General features: G+C 43.4%; 1 protein-coding gene across 2 annotated transcripts in view; it reads left to right on the top strand.

Annotated features, from left to right (window-relative positions):
• Window positions 1-17,758, top strand: part of PLEKHH2 (pleckstrin homology, MyTH4 and FERM domain containing H2) — a 144,345-nt gene that overhangs the window by 46,711 nt on the left and 79,876 nt on the right. For both annotated transcript variants that reach the window (XM_044290007.1, XM_044290006.1), the window contains exon 3: window positions 14,640-14,702. In XM_044290007.1, the coding sequence (XP_044145942.1) occupies window positions 14,640-14,702 (63 nt within the window). The remainder of the gene's footprint in view (window positions 1-14,639; window positions 14,703-17,758) is intronic.

Genomic DNA, 17,758 nt, shown 5'->3' with positions numbered 1-17,758 from the left:
ACACGGCCACACAGGATGAGATGGAGTCATTTGGGTTGATTACTAAATAAACAGATTTGGGGGGATTTGGGGTCGTCCAGATCGGTGGCTTTCTGCCTAAACAAGCTGCAGAGAACTTTGAACATACATTTGTGAATAGAAGGGATATTCGGTCACTGGGATCCATGATCTTGGGTCTTCATGTTGTAGCATTAGCATGTTCCCATTTATGTGCCTTCAAGAGATCTTGAACATAGCTCAAGACCCACCAAGCTGAGATCCGAGTCCATTGTGTCTTTTTGGACTAGATTGACTGCAAAGGCGAGCAATATACATGATGCATAGCAGGATATCTGTAATGCAGCTGGTGTGGACCCGATGTGTCTCTAAACATATTTAACTAAGGGTGTTGTCAAAGTGGCCCCCCTGGTCTTCACCCTTCAACCACTGTACAGGGATCTGGACTCTGCTGCAGAGGAGCCACTAGATTGCTACCTCTTGAAGTAGTGTCTGTTTAATGACAGCTGACCCTGGCAGGTTAAAGGGTTTCTACCACCAGAAATACTGTTATGTAGCTGACTGACATCAGCGATGCACCCATTTCAGCACTACATAACAGTATGTTTCTAACAGTAGTTCCTGCAGCCGATTTTGTTAAAAATGTACTTTTATAGATATGCTAATGAGCCTCTAGGCGCGGGAATTGGTACCCGATACTGAGAAGTTTCACGTCAATCAACAGGAGCGGGGCGGGCTGGAGGGACGCGATGGGCGGCTGAAATGGTTAGTGAACGGAGCCCTCTAGGTGCTAATGTCGCCCACATAGCACCTAGAGGCTCATTAGCATATCTATAAAAGTAAGTTTTTAACAAAAACGGCTGCAGGAACTACTGTTAGAAACATACTGTTATGTAGTGCTGACATTAGCGACATATGTCAGTCAGCTACATAACAGTATTTCTGGTGGTAGAAACCCTTTAAGAGACACCATTGCATGGCAGCAAGGGCACAGAAGACAGCAAGGTCAGAGGAAGAGCTAAGGTTAGGCACAGACGGTCAGGACAATAAAATAGCGGTCCTTTGCCGCCAGATTGAACGCATCCATTCAACAGCTTGTCCCATAATCACAAAACAACAATTTGTCAATCAGAATAATTTAAAAATGCCCCTGTGTCTCGAGCTTGCTGTTATGTACTTGTTATGGTACTGGCTGAAGGCCTTTCCACTCCCTCTTAAAACCTCCACCTAATCTGTCCAGGGTCGGTGGTCACACATGCACAGTGGCTCAGTCCCATTGCTCAGATCCTCATGTACATGGCAGACAAATTATACAAGCCATCTAAGGGTAGGTTCACACCTCCACCCTAACTAATCCCATATACGGTTCTGGCAGAGTTCATGAGATCCCGCCTAGCCAGATAATGACGTTCACCGCCGGATCCCATTGATTTCTCTGCTGTTAAATGGAGGTGTGAACCTAACCTGTTAAGAATCAGTGCACTAGAAGCAGCTTCTTCTCATCATCATGGACACATTAGGTGGACATTCTGAGACAGAATCCAAAGAACAGCAGGGGCACCATAACATGTACTGTATATAACAGCAATACATACAGCAGTTTTTTAAAACAAGATTCCAATTGAAATATAGACGTCACGTATTGTCCAGTCCAAGTTAATACTCAAGAGCAGTGAGACTATGAAACTCTCTGCCTGAGGAGGTGGTGATGGTGAGTACAATAAAGGAATTCAAGAGGGGCCTGGATGTATTTCTGGAGTGTAATAATATTACAGGCTATAGCTACTAGAGAGGGGTCGTTGATCCAGGGAGTTAGTCTGATTGCCTGATTGGAGTCGGGAAGGAATTTTTTATTCCCCTAAAGTGGGGGAAATTGGCTTCTACCTCACAAGTTTTTTTTTGCCTTCCTCTGGATCAACTTGCAGGATAACAGGCCGAACTGGATGGACAAATGTATTTTTTCGGCCTTATGTACTATGTTACTATGTTACTATTGCTTTCAATCTCCATTTCTTGCTTAAGCAACAGATCTCAATGACATCTTAGAGGTCCATCAGGTTTCCTTGTAGTTTTACAAGAAAAAAAATTGCAAAGCAGGATACTATTCTGGTCGTCAAAGAGACACAGAAACCGCCCCATATTATGGTGACCTATCTCAGGCTCAAAGAACTTCTGCTGTCCACCTACCTTTGCAGCTGCATCTTCACTTCTTCTCTTTGACTTCTAGCCTCCCCTTTCAGTTGGTGCAGTTATTTTGGCCTTGAAGTACTATTGAATTGTCGGGTGGGCAATGCTGGGAGATCGGATAGGCGAGTATAAGGTAGTTTGTTTTTTAATCCATTTCATGGCTGTTAGTTTTCTACTGGAATACCTATAGAAAATATAGGTACAGCTTTCCAACAATTGTTATTGCTCCAGTGCATCTAAAAAAAACAGCTGTGCAGGTAGTCTTAATTACAAAAGTCTACAGCTCATATGCAGACCTATGTGTCTCCATAGCAACAGACTACAAGCACACCATGTGTAGTCGTGTCCTTCCATTACACTACTTTCCACTACTTTGCTACTTACTGATGCATATTAGTAAAAAGTAGAGGAATAAAGCAGTGGAACATCACTGCAGGAAAAGATCACACAGGTTTATATGTTGTCTGTAACCATGGCAATGTATATGTCTGCACGGGAGTTGCAGACACAAAACAGCAGGATATTTTATAAAAAATTGCTAAATTTCTGCATTTTGTAGTTTAGATGCATTAAAGCATTAAAGAGGTTGTCCTCTGATTTAGAAGTGATGGCCTGTACACAGGGTAGTGATGGCTAACCTTTCGCCACTCCAGCTGTGGTGAAACTACGACTCCCAGCATGCTCCATTAATTTCTATGGAGTTCTGAGAACAGTTAAGCAGGGGTACATCTTGGGAGTTGTAGTTTTACCACGGCTGGAGTGCCATTACAGGGGTAGGCCATCACTATCTGATCAGCGGGGGTCCAACAGCCCGAAGCCCCGCAGATCAGGCACCAGAACCAGCCCTGTCCGTTGTGCTGTGGACTGAGGTGAATGGGAGCAAGATTGCAGTACTCAGCTCCTTCCTCTGCACAGCAAAGCTGTGTAGTTCTGGTTCTGACTTCCAGCGTGGAACTACTGCAGAACAGATGATCGGTGGAGGTGCGTGGTGTTGGACCCCCACTTGTAAGGTAGTGAGGGACCATCTCCTGAGGATAGATCATTGCTTGCAAAGCAGTAGACAACAGTTGCAAAGTTTTATTTGAATATAGTCATATTGCTGCTCCCAGATGATTCCCTCACCATTTCCTACATAAAGATATTCCGAATTTTCCCATTTTTAAACAAAATACCGAAGTGTCTGTATGTCTTGGCAAATTTCAGCAATGATAATAAACCCTGGAGGTGTGTGTATTCTTGCGTCAGTATTTTTGCCAGAACATATTGGCAGACCATGCGATACAGATGTGCTGAATGTGTGAGTAGGAAGAAAAGTACACGCAGAGAGAGCACTGTTTCCGTCCAGGCAGCCTAGTTCTATGGTAAGCGCTGGAGAACGACGCCTACACAGTAGAGCCTAACTGCTCCTCTGGATATGAGAATATTAGCTTTATAACATCTGTCCACAGAAGAATTGTTCCTAAAACAAAAAACTAGAAAACATGCTGCTTGGTATTGTCCTCTTGTCCTATTTGTAGAACTGTACGTTATCCTAGTCCCACTGAATGCAGGACGACAACCCCTAGCTGAAGCAGTTATTGTTCTGAAATAGACTGTATTCTTCTCGATCAACGGGAACCTGTCACCGGCATTTTGTATATAGAGCTCAGGACATGGGTTGCTAGATGGCCGCTAGCACATCCGCATTGCCCAGTCCCCATAGCTCTGTGGGCTTTTATTGTGTAAAAAAACCTATTTGATACATATGCAAATTAACCCGAGATGAGTCCTGTACGTGAGATGAGTCAGGGACAGGACTCATCTAAGGTTCATTTGCATATGTATCAATTTTATTTTATTTTTTACATAATAAAAGCACACAGAGCTATGTGGACTGGGCAATGCAGATGTGCTAGTGGCCATCTAGCAACCCATGTCCTCAGTTCTATACACAAAATCCCGGTGACAGGTTCCCTTTAAGTCCTGATGCACACCACCGTATTTTTTGCGGTTCAGATGCGGACCCATTCATTTCTATGGGGCCACAAAAAATGTGGACAGCACATAGACCTATACCATAAATGTCTGATAGGTGTACAATACCCCAGATAGGATATCTGCAATTGTTTATTATATATTGTAATATCATAATATGTTTTATGTATCTGGTGTATACTTCAGCAATGATGAGAGATGGTTGGCATTAGAAATGCAACTTGCCATTCCATTCCTCCCCTATTGGGGGCAGTCCTGCTTCCTGACATGATGGGGAGCTCTAGAGAGTTCTAGTGAGAGTTAGCATGGCAAGCCTGGAGTGGGGGAGCATGACTATCTGCTCCAGCTCCATGGGCCTCTGGGAGCAATGATACAGCTCATCTTTGAGGACCACTACTCCAGGGAGACTGTAGGGTCCCAGGCCACTAGAAGATCTGCAAGCTACAGAGTACAAAGTCAGCAGAGTGTTCAGCCCTACAGCTATACAGACTCTGCTGCAGATGAGGGGATAACAAGTTAAGACACCATCACCACAGTTCAGGACAAGCACACTCAAAAGCTTACATTTCACAAGTGGACATTTATGGCCAAAGTGCCAGCTTATTTCTGTCAGTGAAGGGAAATCAGGAGAGAGATAATGACTACATTAGAGTGCTATTGTCTGCTATCTTGCCTGCCACCATACCTCATCAGCCGGGAATAGAGACATTGCACCTTGTACAGTTGGATGTACTGCAATTCATCCTTTGCACTCGGTAAAGAAAAACGTTTGTTGTTCTGCCTGATTCATTCACTCCATCTTTTCACTGCACCGAACCCCAGGGAGTGACTGCCTGAGGGTGTACTCTGTGACACAGCATCCCATTAGGGCCACTACCACTCCTATCCTCTGCAAAATTCACTCATTCCCTGCCAGAGATGGGATTGGCACGTATCATTGTGGGGAATTGCCTAGAAAATACTAGAGCCGGGTCAAAAACACAGAACAGGTGGAAATCTTTTTATTATACCTTATCTCTGTTTAGGCTCCACTCCTTCTTTTGGCTCTCAATCACTGGTGAAATACATAAAACACTGACCAAACACATTTCCGTTTTTTTCCCCCCTGATCCATAGACATTAATGGGTGTGTTTGGTCTGCACCACAAAGTAGTAGTGCACAGTCAGTAAAAACTGATATGTGAACAAGCACATTAAAAGTAGATTACAGCTGATCGCTGGGTGCCTCAGCAGTGAGATATTCTGTAATTAGACAAAGGTATAGCCCTAGACCCGCGTGGACTACTTAGTGTAAAAATAGTAGTGAATCACGTAACTCGTGTGTTTATATCTTTTCCACGGGACTACTAAATTGCACAATGCCGAGTCGTCTCAGCTCTTATGTCCCTGTTTATTTCTATCATTAATACATTGCTTTCCACTAACCTTTATTGGGGCGACAATGCAGGATGACTACTTGCCTGGATTACGATGATGTACAGGATTCCCTGCAAATAGTCCCGGTAGCTGGATTCAAGTTGTAGTATCTTCAGTTTCCTCTGCAAGCACGCGCGGTCCCGGGCGGTGACATGTGCGCGCAAGGGAAACCGCGTTGGAAGTCCTTGGGAGCGAGAGTTCTATGACATCACACTGGGGACAGGTGCCTCCTTGGACCACAATACCACAGACGCGTTTCGGAATTACCGAATTCCTTCCCCAGGGAAGCTGAAGATACTACAATTTGAATCCAGCTACCGGGACTATTTGCAGGGAATCCTGTACATCATCGTAATCCAGGCAAGTAGTCATCCTGCATTGTTGCCCCAATAAAGGTTAGTGGAAAGCAATGTATTAATGATAGAAATAAACAGGGACATAAGAGCTGAGACGACTCGGCATTGTGCAATTTAGTAGTCCCGTGGAAAAGATATAAACACACGAGTTACGTGATTCACTAGTATTTTTACACTAAGTAGTCAGCGCGGGTCTAGGGCTATACCTTTGTATATCTACATATCTCCATTGAGGGTTTGGGCAATTAACCCTCTCTAGACTTATAGTCTAGCTACAGTGTACAACATCTCTCCCTTCTCTTTTACTGTGGTAGCGCGGGTATCTTTATTTGTTATATATTCTGTAATTAACTTATTGGGAAGGAACTTTTCTAACAAAAAAAGGAATGTGCCAAGCAAGCAGTCTCTTAAAGGCCACTTTGACAAAGTCAGTGTTTGATCAGTGATTGTGTACCAAATCCAAGTGCGGATCAAAAACACAGAACAGGAGAAAATCTTTTAATTACACCTTATCTCTGTGGAGGCTCCAATCCTGGTTTTGGCTCACAATCACTGATGGAAATCACCGACCAAACACTGACTGCATGAAGTCGGCCTCTGGCATGCCCACCAGTGTGAATGCGTGTAACTAGACATTGCCTGATTCCCTCTCTTCTTGGAGTCTCAGTTGTATAGAACCATTTTTTGTGACCAGATTCCTTAAAAAATTCCAACAAGTTGAAATGTCAATGTGAACTGAGTCTAAGTAAAACAAAAATAATAATACACAGTTGTTAATAGGAATATTTTTACACCTCCCTTCCCTGGAGTTCTGCCACATAAATGCACGTACTATATATAATAGACATTCAGATCTGAGCTGGGCTCTAAGCTAAAGAGGGAATGTGATCCGACTGGGAAGTGAACCCTCTGCAAACAGGGCAGCAGCCAACCTGTTACACCTCCAGCCGGCACAAGAGACTTCTTTCAGCATGCTTCTGGTATTCACTGCCATGTAAGTGAGACATTCATTGTGCAGCAGGGAGAAAGCGGCTAGTATCCTCAGCGGTGGGCGTCCCATCCTAAACCTATACATGTGTAATGTGCAACCACTTTCACCAAATGTATGGAGTCCGTTTCTAACTTGAAGGACAGTACCACGTTTTTGCAAAATGATTCCCCGGACATGTCATTTCCTGTAAATGCCCCCTTTTGCTATTCTATTTCGACACTTGTATTACACTGTATATATACTATGACATGTCTGTTTTAGTACCTACTTGCATTCCCCAAAGTAAAAACAGTTCTTGTGACTCTATGTTGTATTATTCCTCTATTATTTCTACTAGACTGTATGAATGAACTGTAATAAAGAACAATCTGGGTGTTACCAGTTGGAGGGGTATGTCCCTGCACAGTCTGATGCTGGTGTCACACAGTAGGGAGAGGGGAGGAACACCAGAATGACAACAGAAGGAAAATGACCAGGAACTAGGCCTCAAGGCTAGGGAAAAGGGAAACGGTCACCACCTAAGAAAACCCTAGACCTAGCCCTGACTCCTGTCAATATGAATAGACCCCGAAGGTGGGAATATTCATACACCGGGAACCTAGGCCCTAGTAACCCTGAATAGCCCTAGGAGTAGTGACAGGGTCTGAGACTACTGGTTCCTTCCCAGATGAATGAACCAGCATCTCCCTGAGGTCTAGTAAACAACGAGCAAATGGGAACAACAAAATACTAAGAGAAGTATACTTATGAGCAGGATGAGCAGGAATTCAGATGAGAACACCAGCTCTTTCAACTCCAGGCAGATAATATCAACCGCATGGTATGAAGTGTGAGTCCAGACTAAATAAAGTAGCAGTAATGACCACAAGCTGCACCTGGAACAAGAGGTGTGGTCATTACCAACAACAACACTGCAAATGGGAGGGACCGTGACAGCTGGCAGCTGGCAGCTGATTGGATAGTGTGAGACTGTGCAGGGACAACCCCCTCCAACTGGTGACACCCACCTGGACCTGGCAGACAATTGAAAAATTTCTAAAAGGAATAATAACGGAATAGCACAACACAAATTATTACATGGGAACAGGGGCGCACCTAGCCTTTCTGCTGCCTGAGACGAAAACTCCAACCCCCAATGCCAATTTTTTAACCTAATCCCTTCCCTCCAGCCCTACTGTTAAAGACATACACCTCATACAGTTCCCACTGTGCTTCCCAATACTATACTGCAGAAACAGATAATCCTCCTTTCGCTCCTACCCATTGCCCCTACCTGGTGCTGCCTGAGGCAATCTCCTCACGTCGACTCATTGGTGGTGCTCCCCTGCATGGGAAATGCAAGTAGTTACTAAGAGATATCAGGAGATGGGAAAGGTCCCCTTTACCTGCATTCATCCAGGATTTGAATAACTGACTACTTTTTATGGAAACAGCACCACTATGGTTCATGGACTGTATGTGGTACTGCAGCATTCACCTGAACTGAGATGAGTTGCAATGCCAGAGACAGCCTAAGAAATAGAGTGGCGCTGTTTCTGAAAATAAAGAACATTTTTCTTTCTAAACTTGTACAAGGGATTAATATTACTTGAACTCCAAACTGGAGCTTCACTTCAAAACTCCATCATTTTATAGCTTCTACACAGTGCACGAAGCACTGATATAGAGACTTCTAATAAATGTATTAAAAGGGGTTTCCGGTAGATATTGCTGTCCTTTCATCAGGAAAGGTCATTGGTATCAGATCAGTGGGGATCTGACACCCTGCACCTCCGCCAATCTGTTATTTCCAGTAGAGAAAACCAGAAGCACAAGGTTCCGTCCACTCTGTAATGGCCGTGCCGGATACTGCAGCTCCGCTCCCATTCAATTGAATGGAAGGTTAACGGCTCATGCACATGACCATTGTTGTTTTGTGGTCCGCAAATTGCAGATCCGCAAAAGACGGATACCGGCAGTGTGCATTTTGCGAAACTTAACGGCCGGCCCCTTATAGAACAGTCCTATCCTTGTCCGTAAAGTGGACAATAATAGGACATGATCTATTTGTCTGTGGAACAGCCATATGGACACGGAATGCACACAGAGTCATTTTTTCTTTTTTTGCAGCCTGTTGAAGTGAATGGTTCCACATAGGGGCTGCAATTTTTTTTTATTTGTGCGTATGAGCCCTAACTACTCAAAGGATGTAGCCTTCCATCCTCTGGAGAGATTTGGGCACTGGCAGCTCTCCGAAACTACTGAACAGTGGGGGTGTGGGTGTTGGACCTCCACTGATCTGATATTGATGACCTATCATCAGTAGCTACGTTCTGGAAAACCCTTTTTATAATGCAGCCTCAGAATGGGACAGCTGAAACACAATACAATATACCACGTCTTTCTGATGGTGTGGTTTCACAAACAGACTATGTTCCTTACAATTTAGGGATTGTGTTACATATTTAGGTCACCCCATGACTGTGTCTGCCAACCACATTACAGAGACCGAGCTTGTGGCACGTCTTGCCAATAATAATGTTCCTAATATTTACTTCACCCCATTCCCCAGCTTAGGAAACTTCTCTGCTAATAAATTTCCATCGTGATGAAGACATAAACATCTCCACCTCCAAGACGTACAGAAAGCGTGAGCTTACATGGTGGAGGACGTAAAACAGATCTACACCTCTTGGCTGCAAAAAAAAGGAGCCTTGTTAAAACAACCGATCATTCAAATGATCAAGAAAATAGGATTTTTCAATGATATAAAAATATAAAAAGCTTACAACTTCCTGGTGAGTTTGTGCTAAGACATAGCAGCCAGTCTCAATAGACAGAGCTGCAGTGTAAGCCATGATGGAGAAATACAGCAGCAACATGTGCCACCAATGACCTAGGAGGAGCTTTTCTGACTACCTCAGACCTCCTTTGTATCTTAGAGCACCATGAGGTCACAGAACAGCTGTGTTTTAATGGAGTGGTGCTATAGAGCCATTAATAGGACGTAAGCATCATCCTTGGTGGAACTATTGAAGGTGTTTAGTTGCATTTGAACATAGGCCATGGAGATTGAGGGGGTCCAAAGGCATCCCCTGTCCCATACAACTATACTAGCTCTATAAATGAAATATGAGTGTTGGGCGGCCCTGGTAAAAGTTTTACATTGGGGCCCGAGAGCTTCAAGGTAAAACTGAAATAGTGACTTATTGTTAGACAGTTGTTGTGGAACCACTGTGTCAACCAAACAGATTTGGCTTGGGGCCACTCCTAAGGCCTAGCAGTCCCCTGGTCTTTACCCTTTATCCCCTATTGAGAGATATGGACTTTGCTGCAGGAAAATCACCAGCCTCCCCTCTTGGAGTAGTGAGGTTGACAACTGATCCATGAGGGTCAAGAGACACTAGTGCGTAACACCAAAGGAACAGCCAAACCGTAGTAGGTAACTGGCCAAGGTCAGGGCAAGCAGAGTTTGTGAAGTTTGTGAAGTCCAGAAAACAGTCTGAAATCAGGGCAGGCTGCTCAGGGTTAACACAGAGATCAGGCAGAGTTGAGGTCAGGCAGCAAAGGGTCAAATCCAGAACACAGGCCGAATGGAATACATGGGAAAACCAACTAAGTGAATGCAACACCTTTGTAGTAAACTCCAGAGTAAAACTTATTGGTCAGGCACCCACCACTGGGGAAGGGTGCCTTATATAACCTTTGAAGGTCTTTCATAGGCTAGGGCAACCTAGGGTATGCGCACGCTGGCCCTTTAAGATCCAGTAGTTTGCACCCTCACGCTATGGCCAAAGAAAAGCCAAGCACTAAGAAGCAGTCTTCAGCGTGGAGTGGAGACTGAAGGAGCATTCCAGTAACCGGCCTGCTGGAAGGGTGAAGGATGCCGGTGGACCAGACCAATGCATTCGGAAGATCACACCGTCTTTACACAAACAAAAAAGTTCTTTGCATTGGTAAATGTGATGTGTTCATACATGATCTATAATTTCATAGCATCCAATCACAGCTCAACTTTCATACTTGCAGTGTAGTTTAGAAAATGTAGAAGACCCGTGATGCAGTTCTGGTGGCCTGTGTATGTCTAAGGCTAGTTTCACACTAGCGTTAGTGAGATCCGGCAGGCTGTTCCGGGCCTCTGTGGATCCGGCATTGCCGGAAATTACATGATTGCCGTCCGGCACCATTAACTATAATGGGTACTGGCGAAGATCCGGCCACTACCCGACAAATATGCTGAGAATCAGCCCGCATTAAAACCACTGGGCAAACAAACGCTAGTGTGAAACTAGTCCAACCAGACCTACACTTCAATTTTGGTTAAAGAAAGCTCACTTTTTGTCAAGATCGAGCTAAAATAACTCAATTCTTTGCCTGTAACATTGCAAGCATACCTCAGAATAGAATCTTTTACATAAGGAATGTGGAGGCTGCACCCCAAGGTGGGCCATGGATCACTTGGATTTAATATGATTTGGCTGTCTTCACCTCCTTCTTGTTTTTCTTATTGTGCAATCTTGTTTTTTTGGCATACAATATGACTAGGGTCAGACATTGACCTATAGGGAGCACAGTTTTCTTCCTTCTAGAGGAGAACTATTTTTCATAATTATTCCGAAGGAGAACTTCCCTAAAGACTCCTTACTATCTGGAAATCAGAACCTTCTAAGTGGCATTAATACAGTCACTGTAAAGTCGATTGTTGGGAATGGCATACCCTCCAACAGTTTGGGTCAGGAAAATACAGTCATGTGAAAAAATTAGGACACCCTTTGAAAGCATGTGGTTTTTTGTAACATTTTTAATAAAAGGTTATTTCATCTCCGTTTCAACAATACAGAGAGATTAAAGTAATCCGACTAAACAAAGAAAACTGAAGAAAAGTCTTTTCAAGATCTTCTGTAAATGTCATTCTACAAAAATGCCTATTCTAACTGAGGAAAAAGATAGGACACCCTTGCCCCTAATAGCGAGTGTTACCTCCTTTGGCTGAAATAACTGCAGTGAGACGGTTCTTGTAGCCATCTACCAGTCTTCGACATCGGTCTGAGGAAATTTTACCCCACTCCTCAATGCAGAACTTTTTCAGCTGTGAGATGTTTGAGGGGTTTCTTGCACGTACAGCCCTTTTCAAGTCACCCCACAGCATCGTAATGGGATTCAAATCTGGACTTTGACTTGGCCATTCCAGGACTCTCCATTTCTTCTTTTTCAGCCAATCTTTGGTTGATTTACTAGTATGTTTTGGGTCATTGTCATGTTGCATGGTCCAGTTCCGCTTCAGCTTTAATTTTCTAACTGATGGTCTCACATGTTCTTCAAGCACCTTCTGATACACAGTAGAATTCATCGTGGATTCTATGATGGTGAGCTGACCAGGTCCTGCTGCAGCAAAGCAGCCCCAAACCATGACACTTCCACCTCCATGCTTCACAGTTGGTATGAGGTTCTTTTCTTGGAATGCTGTGTTTGGTTTACGCCAAACATGTCCTCTGCTGTTGTGTCCAAATAATTCAATTTTGGACTCATCTGTCCAAAGAACATTATTCCAGAAGTCCTGGTCTTTGTCAACTTTATCTCTGGCAAATGTCAGTCTGGCCTCGATGTTTCTCTTGGAAAGCAAAGGTTTCCTCCTTGCACACCTCCCATGCAAGTTAAACTTGTACAGTCTCTTTCTGATTGTAGAGGCATGTACTTCTACATCAACAGTAGCCAGAGCCTGCTGTAGTTCTCGAGATGACACTTTAGGGTTTTTGGAGACCTCTTTTAGCATCTTGCGGTCTGCTCTTGGGGTGAACTTGCTGGGGCGACCAGTCCTGGGCATGTTGGCAGTTGTTTTGAAAGCCCTCCACTTGTAGACTATCTTCCGGACAGTAGAATGGCTGATTTCAAAATCTTTTGAGATCTTTTTAAATCCCTTCCCAGACTCATAGGCTGCTACAATCTTTTTTCTGAAGTCCTCTGACAGCTCTTTTGCTCTCACAATGGTGCTCACTCTCACTTCAACAGTCAGGAGCACACCAAACTAAATGTCTGAGGTTTAAATAGGTCAAGCCTCATTCAACATGCAGAGTAACGATCTACTAATTATGTGCACCTGGTGTGATATACCTGTGTGAGATCTGAGCCAATTTAAGAGGGAATACATGTGAGGGTGTCCTATCTTTTTCCTCAGTTAGAATAGGCATTTTTGTAGAATGACATTTACAGAAGATCTTGAAAAGACTTTTCTTCAGTTTTCTTTGTTTAGTTGGATTACTTTAATCTCTCTGTATTGTTGAAACGGAGATGAAATAACCTTTTATTAAAAATGTTACAAAAAACCACATGCTTTCAAAGGGTGTCCTAATTTTTTCACATGACTGTACATCTGTGAAAATACAGAAGATGGGAACCTATATCCAAAGTTAGAACGGGGTTTCTTACATTTTATTGGGTCATACCATCAATCTAAGCAATAAGCAAGATGGTACAGCAGTGACTTTGTATTTCCAGGTGCAGGGTCACAGGCAACTCAATTGAAATAAAGTAGTAGAGGCAGCCTAAAAGTTCACATATTTTTGCCACTCTGACACATGAGATTGGATCATTTCCCTCAATAAATAAATAAATAAACAAGTCTAATATTTTTGGACTCATTTGTTTACTTTTGTCTACTTTTAGGACTTGTGTGAAAATCGGATGTCATTTGAGGTCAAATTTATGCAGAAATATAGATTTTTCTAAGGGGTTCACAAACTTTTAAAGCATCCCTGTATAGTCTGTATTTCTTTAGCCAGTATACACAGGATGATTGGCTGCTCAAGAACAATGATTTTGGTGTCTGCCTCCATGATGCTTTCAACGATTAACCAGATCTTTACCCAGGCCAATAATCAGCAACGAGCATTCTTACGATCATTCGTTCCCAATAATCTTCCCCATGACTGGCCTGTGTAAAGGGGCTTAGCTATTTAGACAACATATATAGCCATACATATGGGATGCGTATAGAGTTTGAACTAGAACATTTTAAAAACTACAATCTATCACAACCTTGGGAAACCATCCTCAGCTATATGTAAGGGATCAAGAACACGGCAAAGCCACGGGCACTGACCTTGTGCGGGGACACGGAGTCCATATGGGTCTGTATTATGGACTCATAGGCACTCTGTATGCTTTCATATTGTACTTCTCTGGGACACTGTATTTTATCCAAGTAGCATTGCTGTATTATGGTCTTTTAGGCACTCCGTGGTCTTCTAGGCGAGAATATTTATCATTCAATGGAGCATGGCAATTTTTTTTTTCTCACATTCTAAATATGAGGCTATTAGAAAAAAACTCTGTGTGCTCCCATAGAAATTTGGGGCCGGGGGCACAGTATGGAGCCCTAGCAATCGGTGTGCACCATGTTCTGGATCCCTATAGGTCCACACTGCACCTAAGCTCATAACCTGGCGGTCTTGTTTCCCCCTTATAGTAGTGACTCACCCTGTTCTTTTGGACATTTGCTGAAACATTTTGATCTGACATTGAGGTCATTTCGGCTTACGATTCCTGTCAGGTGTATGAACCGCAAATTGCAGGCCGTCATATCATAACCTTTCATGCATGGCAGGTATCAGACGGAGGCTTTCATCTAATATAGAAGACGATGGATAATGTCACCATCCATTACTGGGACTTCAAAGCCAATTTATGGAAATCATCATTAAATAATCAACACTCATTTGTTTTTTGTTTTTTTTGTGCAGATGCAGCAGCTGGAAAGACAAGTTATTGATGCGAACCGTCAAGCGGAACAAGCGTACGAGCAGGTAATTGTGAACTAAGGCTCGGGTCGGCTGCCATTGTTTTAAACTGGAAAATGTTATAGAGGAAAAGCCTTTGTCGGGATTGCTGGTGAAGTGACTATTTACACATGGGTTATTAGTTTTAAAGGGAGTCTGTCAGCAGTTTGGACCAGGATAAACTGCTGACAGCACTATATGGGGGCTGGATAGAGCAGTAGAAACATGCCTATTGTGTAGCTTTTCTCATCAGGGGCAATGTGAATATGAAGTTTTATTTTCTCAGATTATGCTATTTCAAGTGCCCGGGAGGTGTAGCTTCACTGTGAAGTCTTCTCTGCATTGAGCTTCTCGAGCCCCTCCCCTCTGCTTTGAGTGACGCTGGGTTCACACCTGAGCGTTTTACAGCGCGTTCCTACGCGCTGTAAAACGCACAACAGGTAAGAACCAATGATTCCCTATGGGAATGGTTCACACCTGGGCGTTTTACAGCGCGTACGATCGCGCTGTAAAACGCCCGACTCTCAAACAAGTACAGGAGCTTTTTTTGGCGCGTTTGACGCGCGTTTGGGCCATAGACTCTTTGGACAACACTGCTGTCAATCGCGTCAAACGCGCGTTCACTATTAAAAAAAACGCGCATAAAACGCGCGACAAAAACGCGCATAGAAACGCGCGTTTGAGAAACGCCTAGGTGTGAACCCAGCGTGACAGCTGTAGTGTCCTTTGAGTGACAGCTGTAGTGTCCAACCAGGAGATCACCACAGCTGTCACTCAGAGCAGTGGAGAGGAGCTGTCAGCATGATCAACTCAATTAAACAAGGCATACAGCATGGTTAAGCATGCTGATAAAAATGATGCCCTGATTATGACTATCCATTGCCCCTTTGCTTAATTTGTATTCATATGCAAAACCCCCTACAGGAGCGCCAGAGCCCTTGGAGCACCAGTTTGTTACACTCCTTCAGCTTTATTCCCTCCCCCCTTCTCCTGGATTTACAGAGCTAGACAGAGCCCAGTCTTCTTGCTCTACCGTGACTTCCAGTCTCTGTACATGCGCAGTGGATGTAAAGAGCAGCTGGAGATTCACTGCGCAAACACCAAGACCTGTAGCCATAACAGAGGTGCAAGAAGTCTGAGCTAGAGGCGATGTTTAGCCCTGTCAATCCAGGGGAAGGGGGAAGAGACTAAAGCTGAAGGGGTGTAGCAAACTGGTGCTCTAAGGGCTCTGGCAAGCCCTTCGGTGCTCCAGTAAGGTCATTTGCTTTCACAGTGAAACTCCACTCGATGGAGCAAAATCTGGCAGAATAAAACATCATATTCACACTATTTATGTTGAGAAAAGCCCAGCAAAAAGGTATGTATGTACTTTTCCCCCTGGCCACCCCCTACCTGGTGCTGTCAGCAGATTCAAATGGTCAGAACTGCCTTTAACACCAGATATTTAATATATTTACATTCTTTGTATTAAAATTACAAATTTCCATACATATTTTTTATAAAAAAAGCTTTTTTTTTATCACTAGGTGAGGCTTAGGTTGGTTTATTTTTTTTAAATACACATCTTATAGTTATTGCACTGCATTGTCATGATACTTTTAGTAGTTATCCACAATGCACATTGATCTTTATGCTTAGAATGAGTGACCGGTGCCAGAGAGTGCGCAGTAAAAGCTGTGAGGCTAAGACGAGTTGTAATACATGCAATATTTATTAATCGCATGCACAGTTTTTTGGAGTGTATATTTTCTGGATATGTACACCAGCCAAAAAGTGTTCTAAGGAAAAGAGGTGCCTCATAAATGGGACTAACACATCTTTGGTTGATTTAGGGTCTGGCTTTATTTCTCATGTTTCCTTTTTAATACGTCTAATTTTTCAGTTTATTACATAATGTGTATTTCATCCTTCTACAATATCTTAAAGGCGTTCTCCCCTTTTGCAAGACAATTTTGTTAGAAGGGTCCCTTGGAGATAAGTTGACCCTCAGCCATCATCTGTAAACTGTGGGGGAACCTGGCAGGAATTGTTGAAATTTCTTGCAGCGCCACCACAGGGGGCATAAGCATTACCCACTGCTCTTTGATTTAAACGAACTGTCCATATAATGGACAGAAATGTTGGGTCCTCCAGAGAGAGAGTGAGATGCTCTAGTGGAGACACTCTGTTCTCCAGATAATTGATGGAGGTCCCAAACAAGTAACACTCCCATACTCTATTAATTCGAAAGGGTGTTTCATTAATTTTCAGAACATCTTGAGGGCTTCAAAGTTATTTATGAAGAACAAGGGTCAATCAGCTCCCTATTCACAAGGCTGAGTAAAAAAACAGCCCTCAAAAACGGTTAAACTGTCGGTTTTTCATGGATGTTTTTTTCCAGATGCCTTTCTGAAAAACAGCCATTAAAGGAGTTTTTCTGAGACTTTAATACTGATGACCTATCCTTTGGATCTGATTGGTGGGGGTTCTATTCCCAGGACCCCTGCAGATCAGCTACTTGAGAAGGCAGTGGTGCTCCTGAGTGCCACAGCCTTCTCTCCGCTCACCAAGCACAGCGCCGTATGTTTGATAGTGACTGTGCTTGCTATTGCAGCTCAGCAGCATTGCTTCAATGGGGCTGAGCTGCACCTAGGCCAAGTGACTGATGAACATGACATCACATGGCCCGGGATGGCCAAACTGTGAGAAGGCTACAGCTCTACTGTGAGCGCCTGTGCCTTCTCAAACAGCTGATCGGCAGGGGTCCCAGGTGTCAGACCCCCACCCATCAGACACTGATGACCTATCCAGAGGAATGTATGGTATGGATGCTGTCGGACAGTGAAAATGGACAAAAAATGTCCTATTTTTTTGACTGCCTGTATTTACGGTCCTTTAAAAAAAACGTACGTATGAATATACCCATAGATTGTCCTTGTTCTGGATAACAATTAAAAGATTGTCCGTCACTTGTGAATAAGGCCTAACATACTTCTTTTCATCTTTTCACACATTACAACCATGCAAAAAAAAATATTATCTGGTGATGCCAAACTGAGGATATTTACTCATTTCATAGTTCAAATTATAACTCCTCATTTCCA

Source organism: Bufo gargarizans, chromosome 4 (assembly GCF_014858855.1).
Source record: "Bufo gargarizans isolate SCDJY-AF-19 chromosome 4, ASM1485885v1, whole genome shotgun sequence".
In the NCBI taxonomy this organism is placed as follows: Eukaryota; Metazoa; Chordata; class Amphibia; order Anura; family Bufonidae; genus Bufo; species Bufo gargarizans.
The sequence above is the reverse complement of the archived record's forward strand: the minus strand, read 5'-3'. Positions and strand labels throughout refer to the sequence as shown.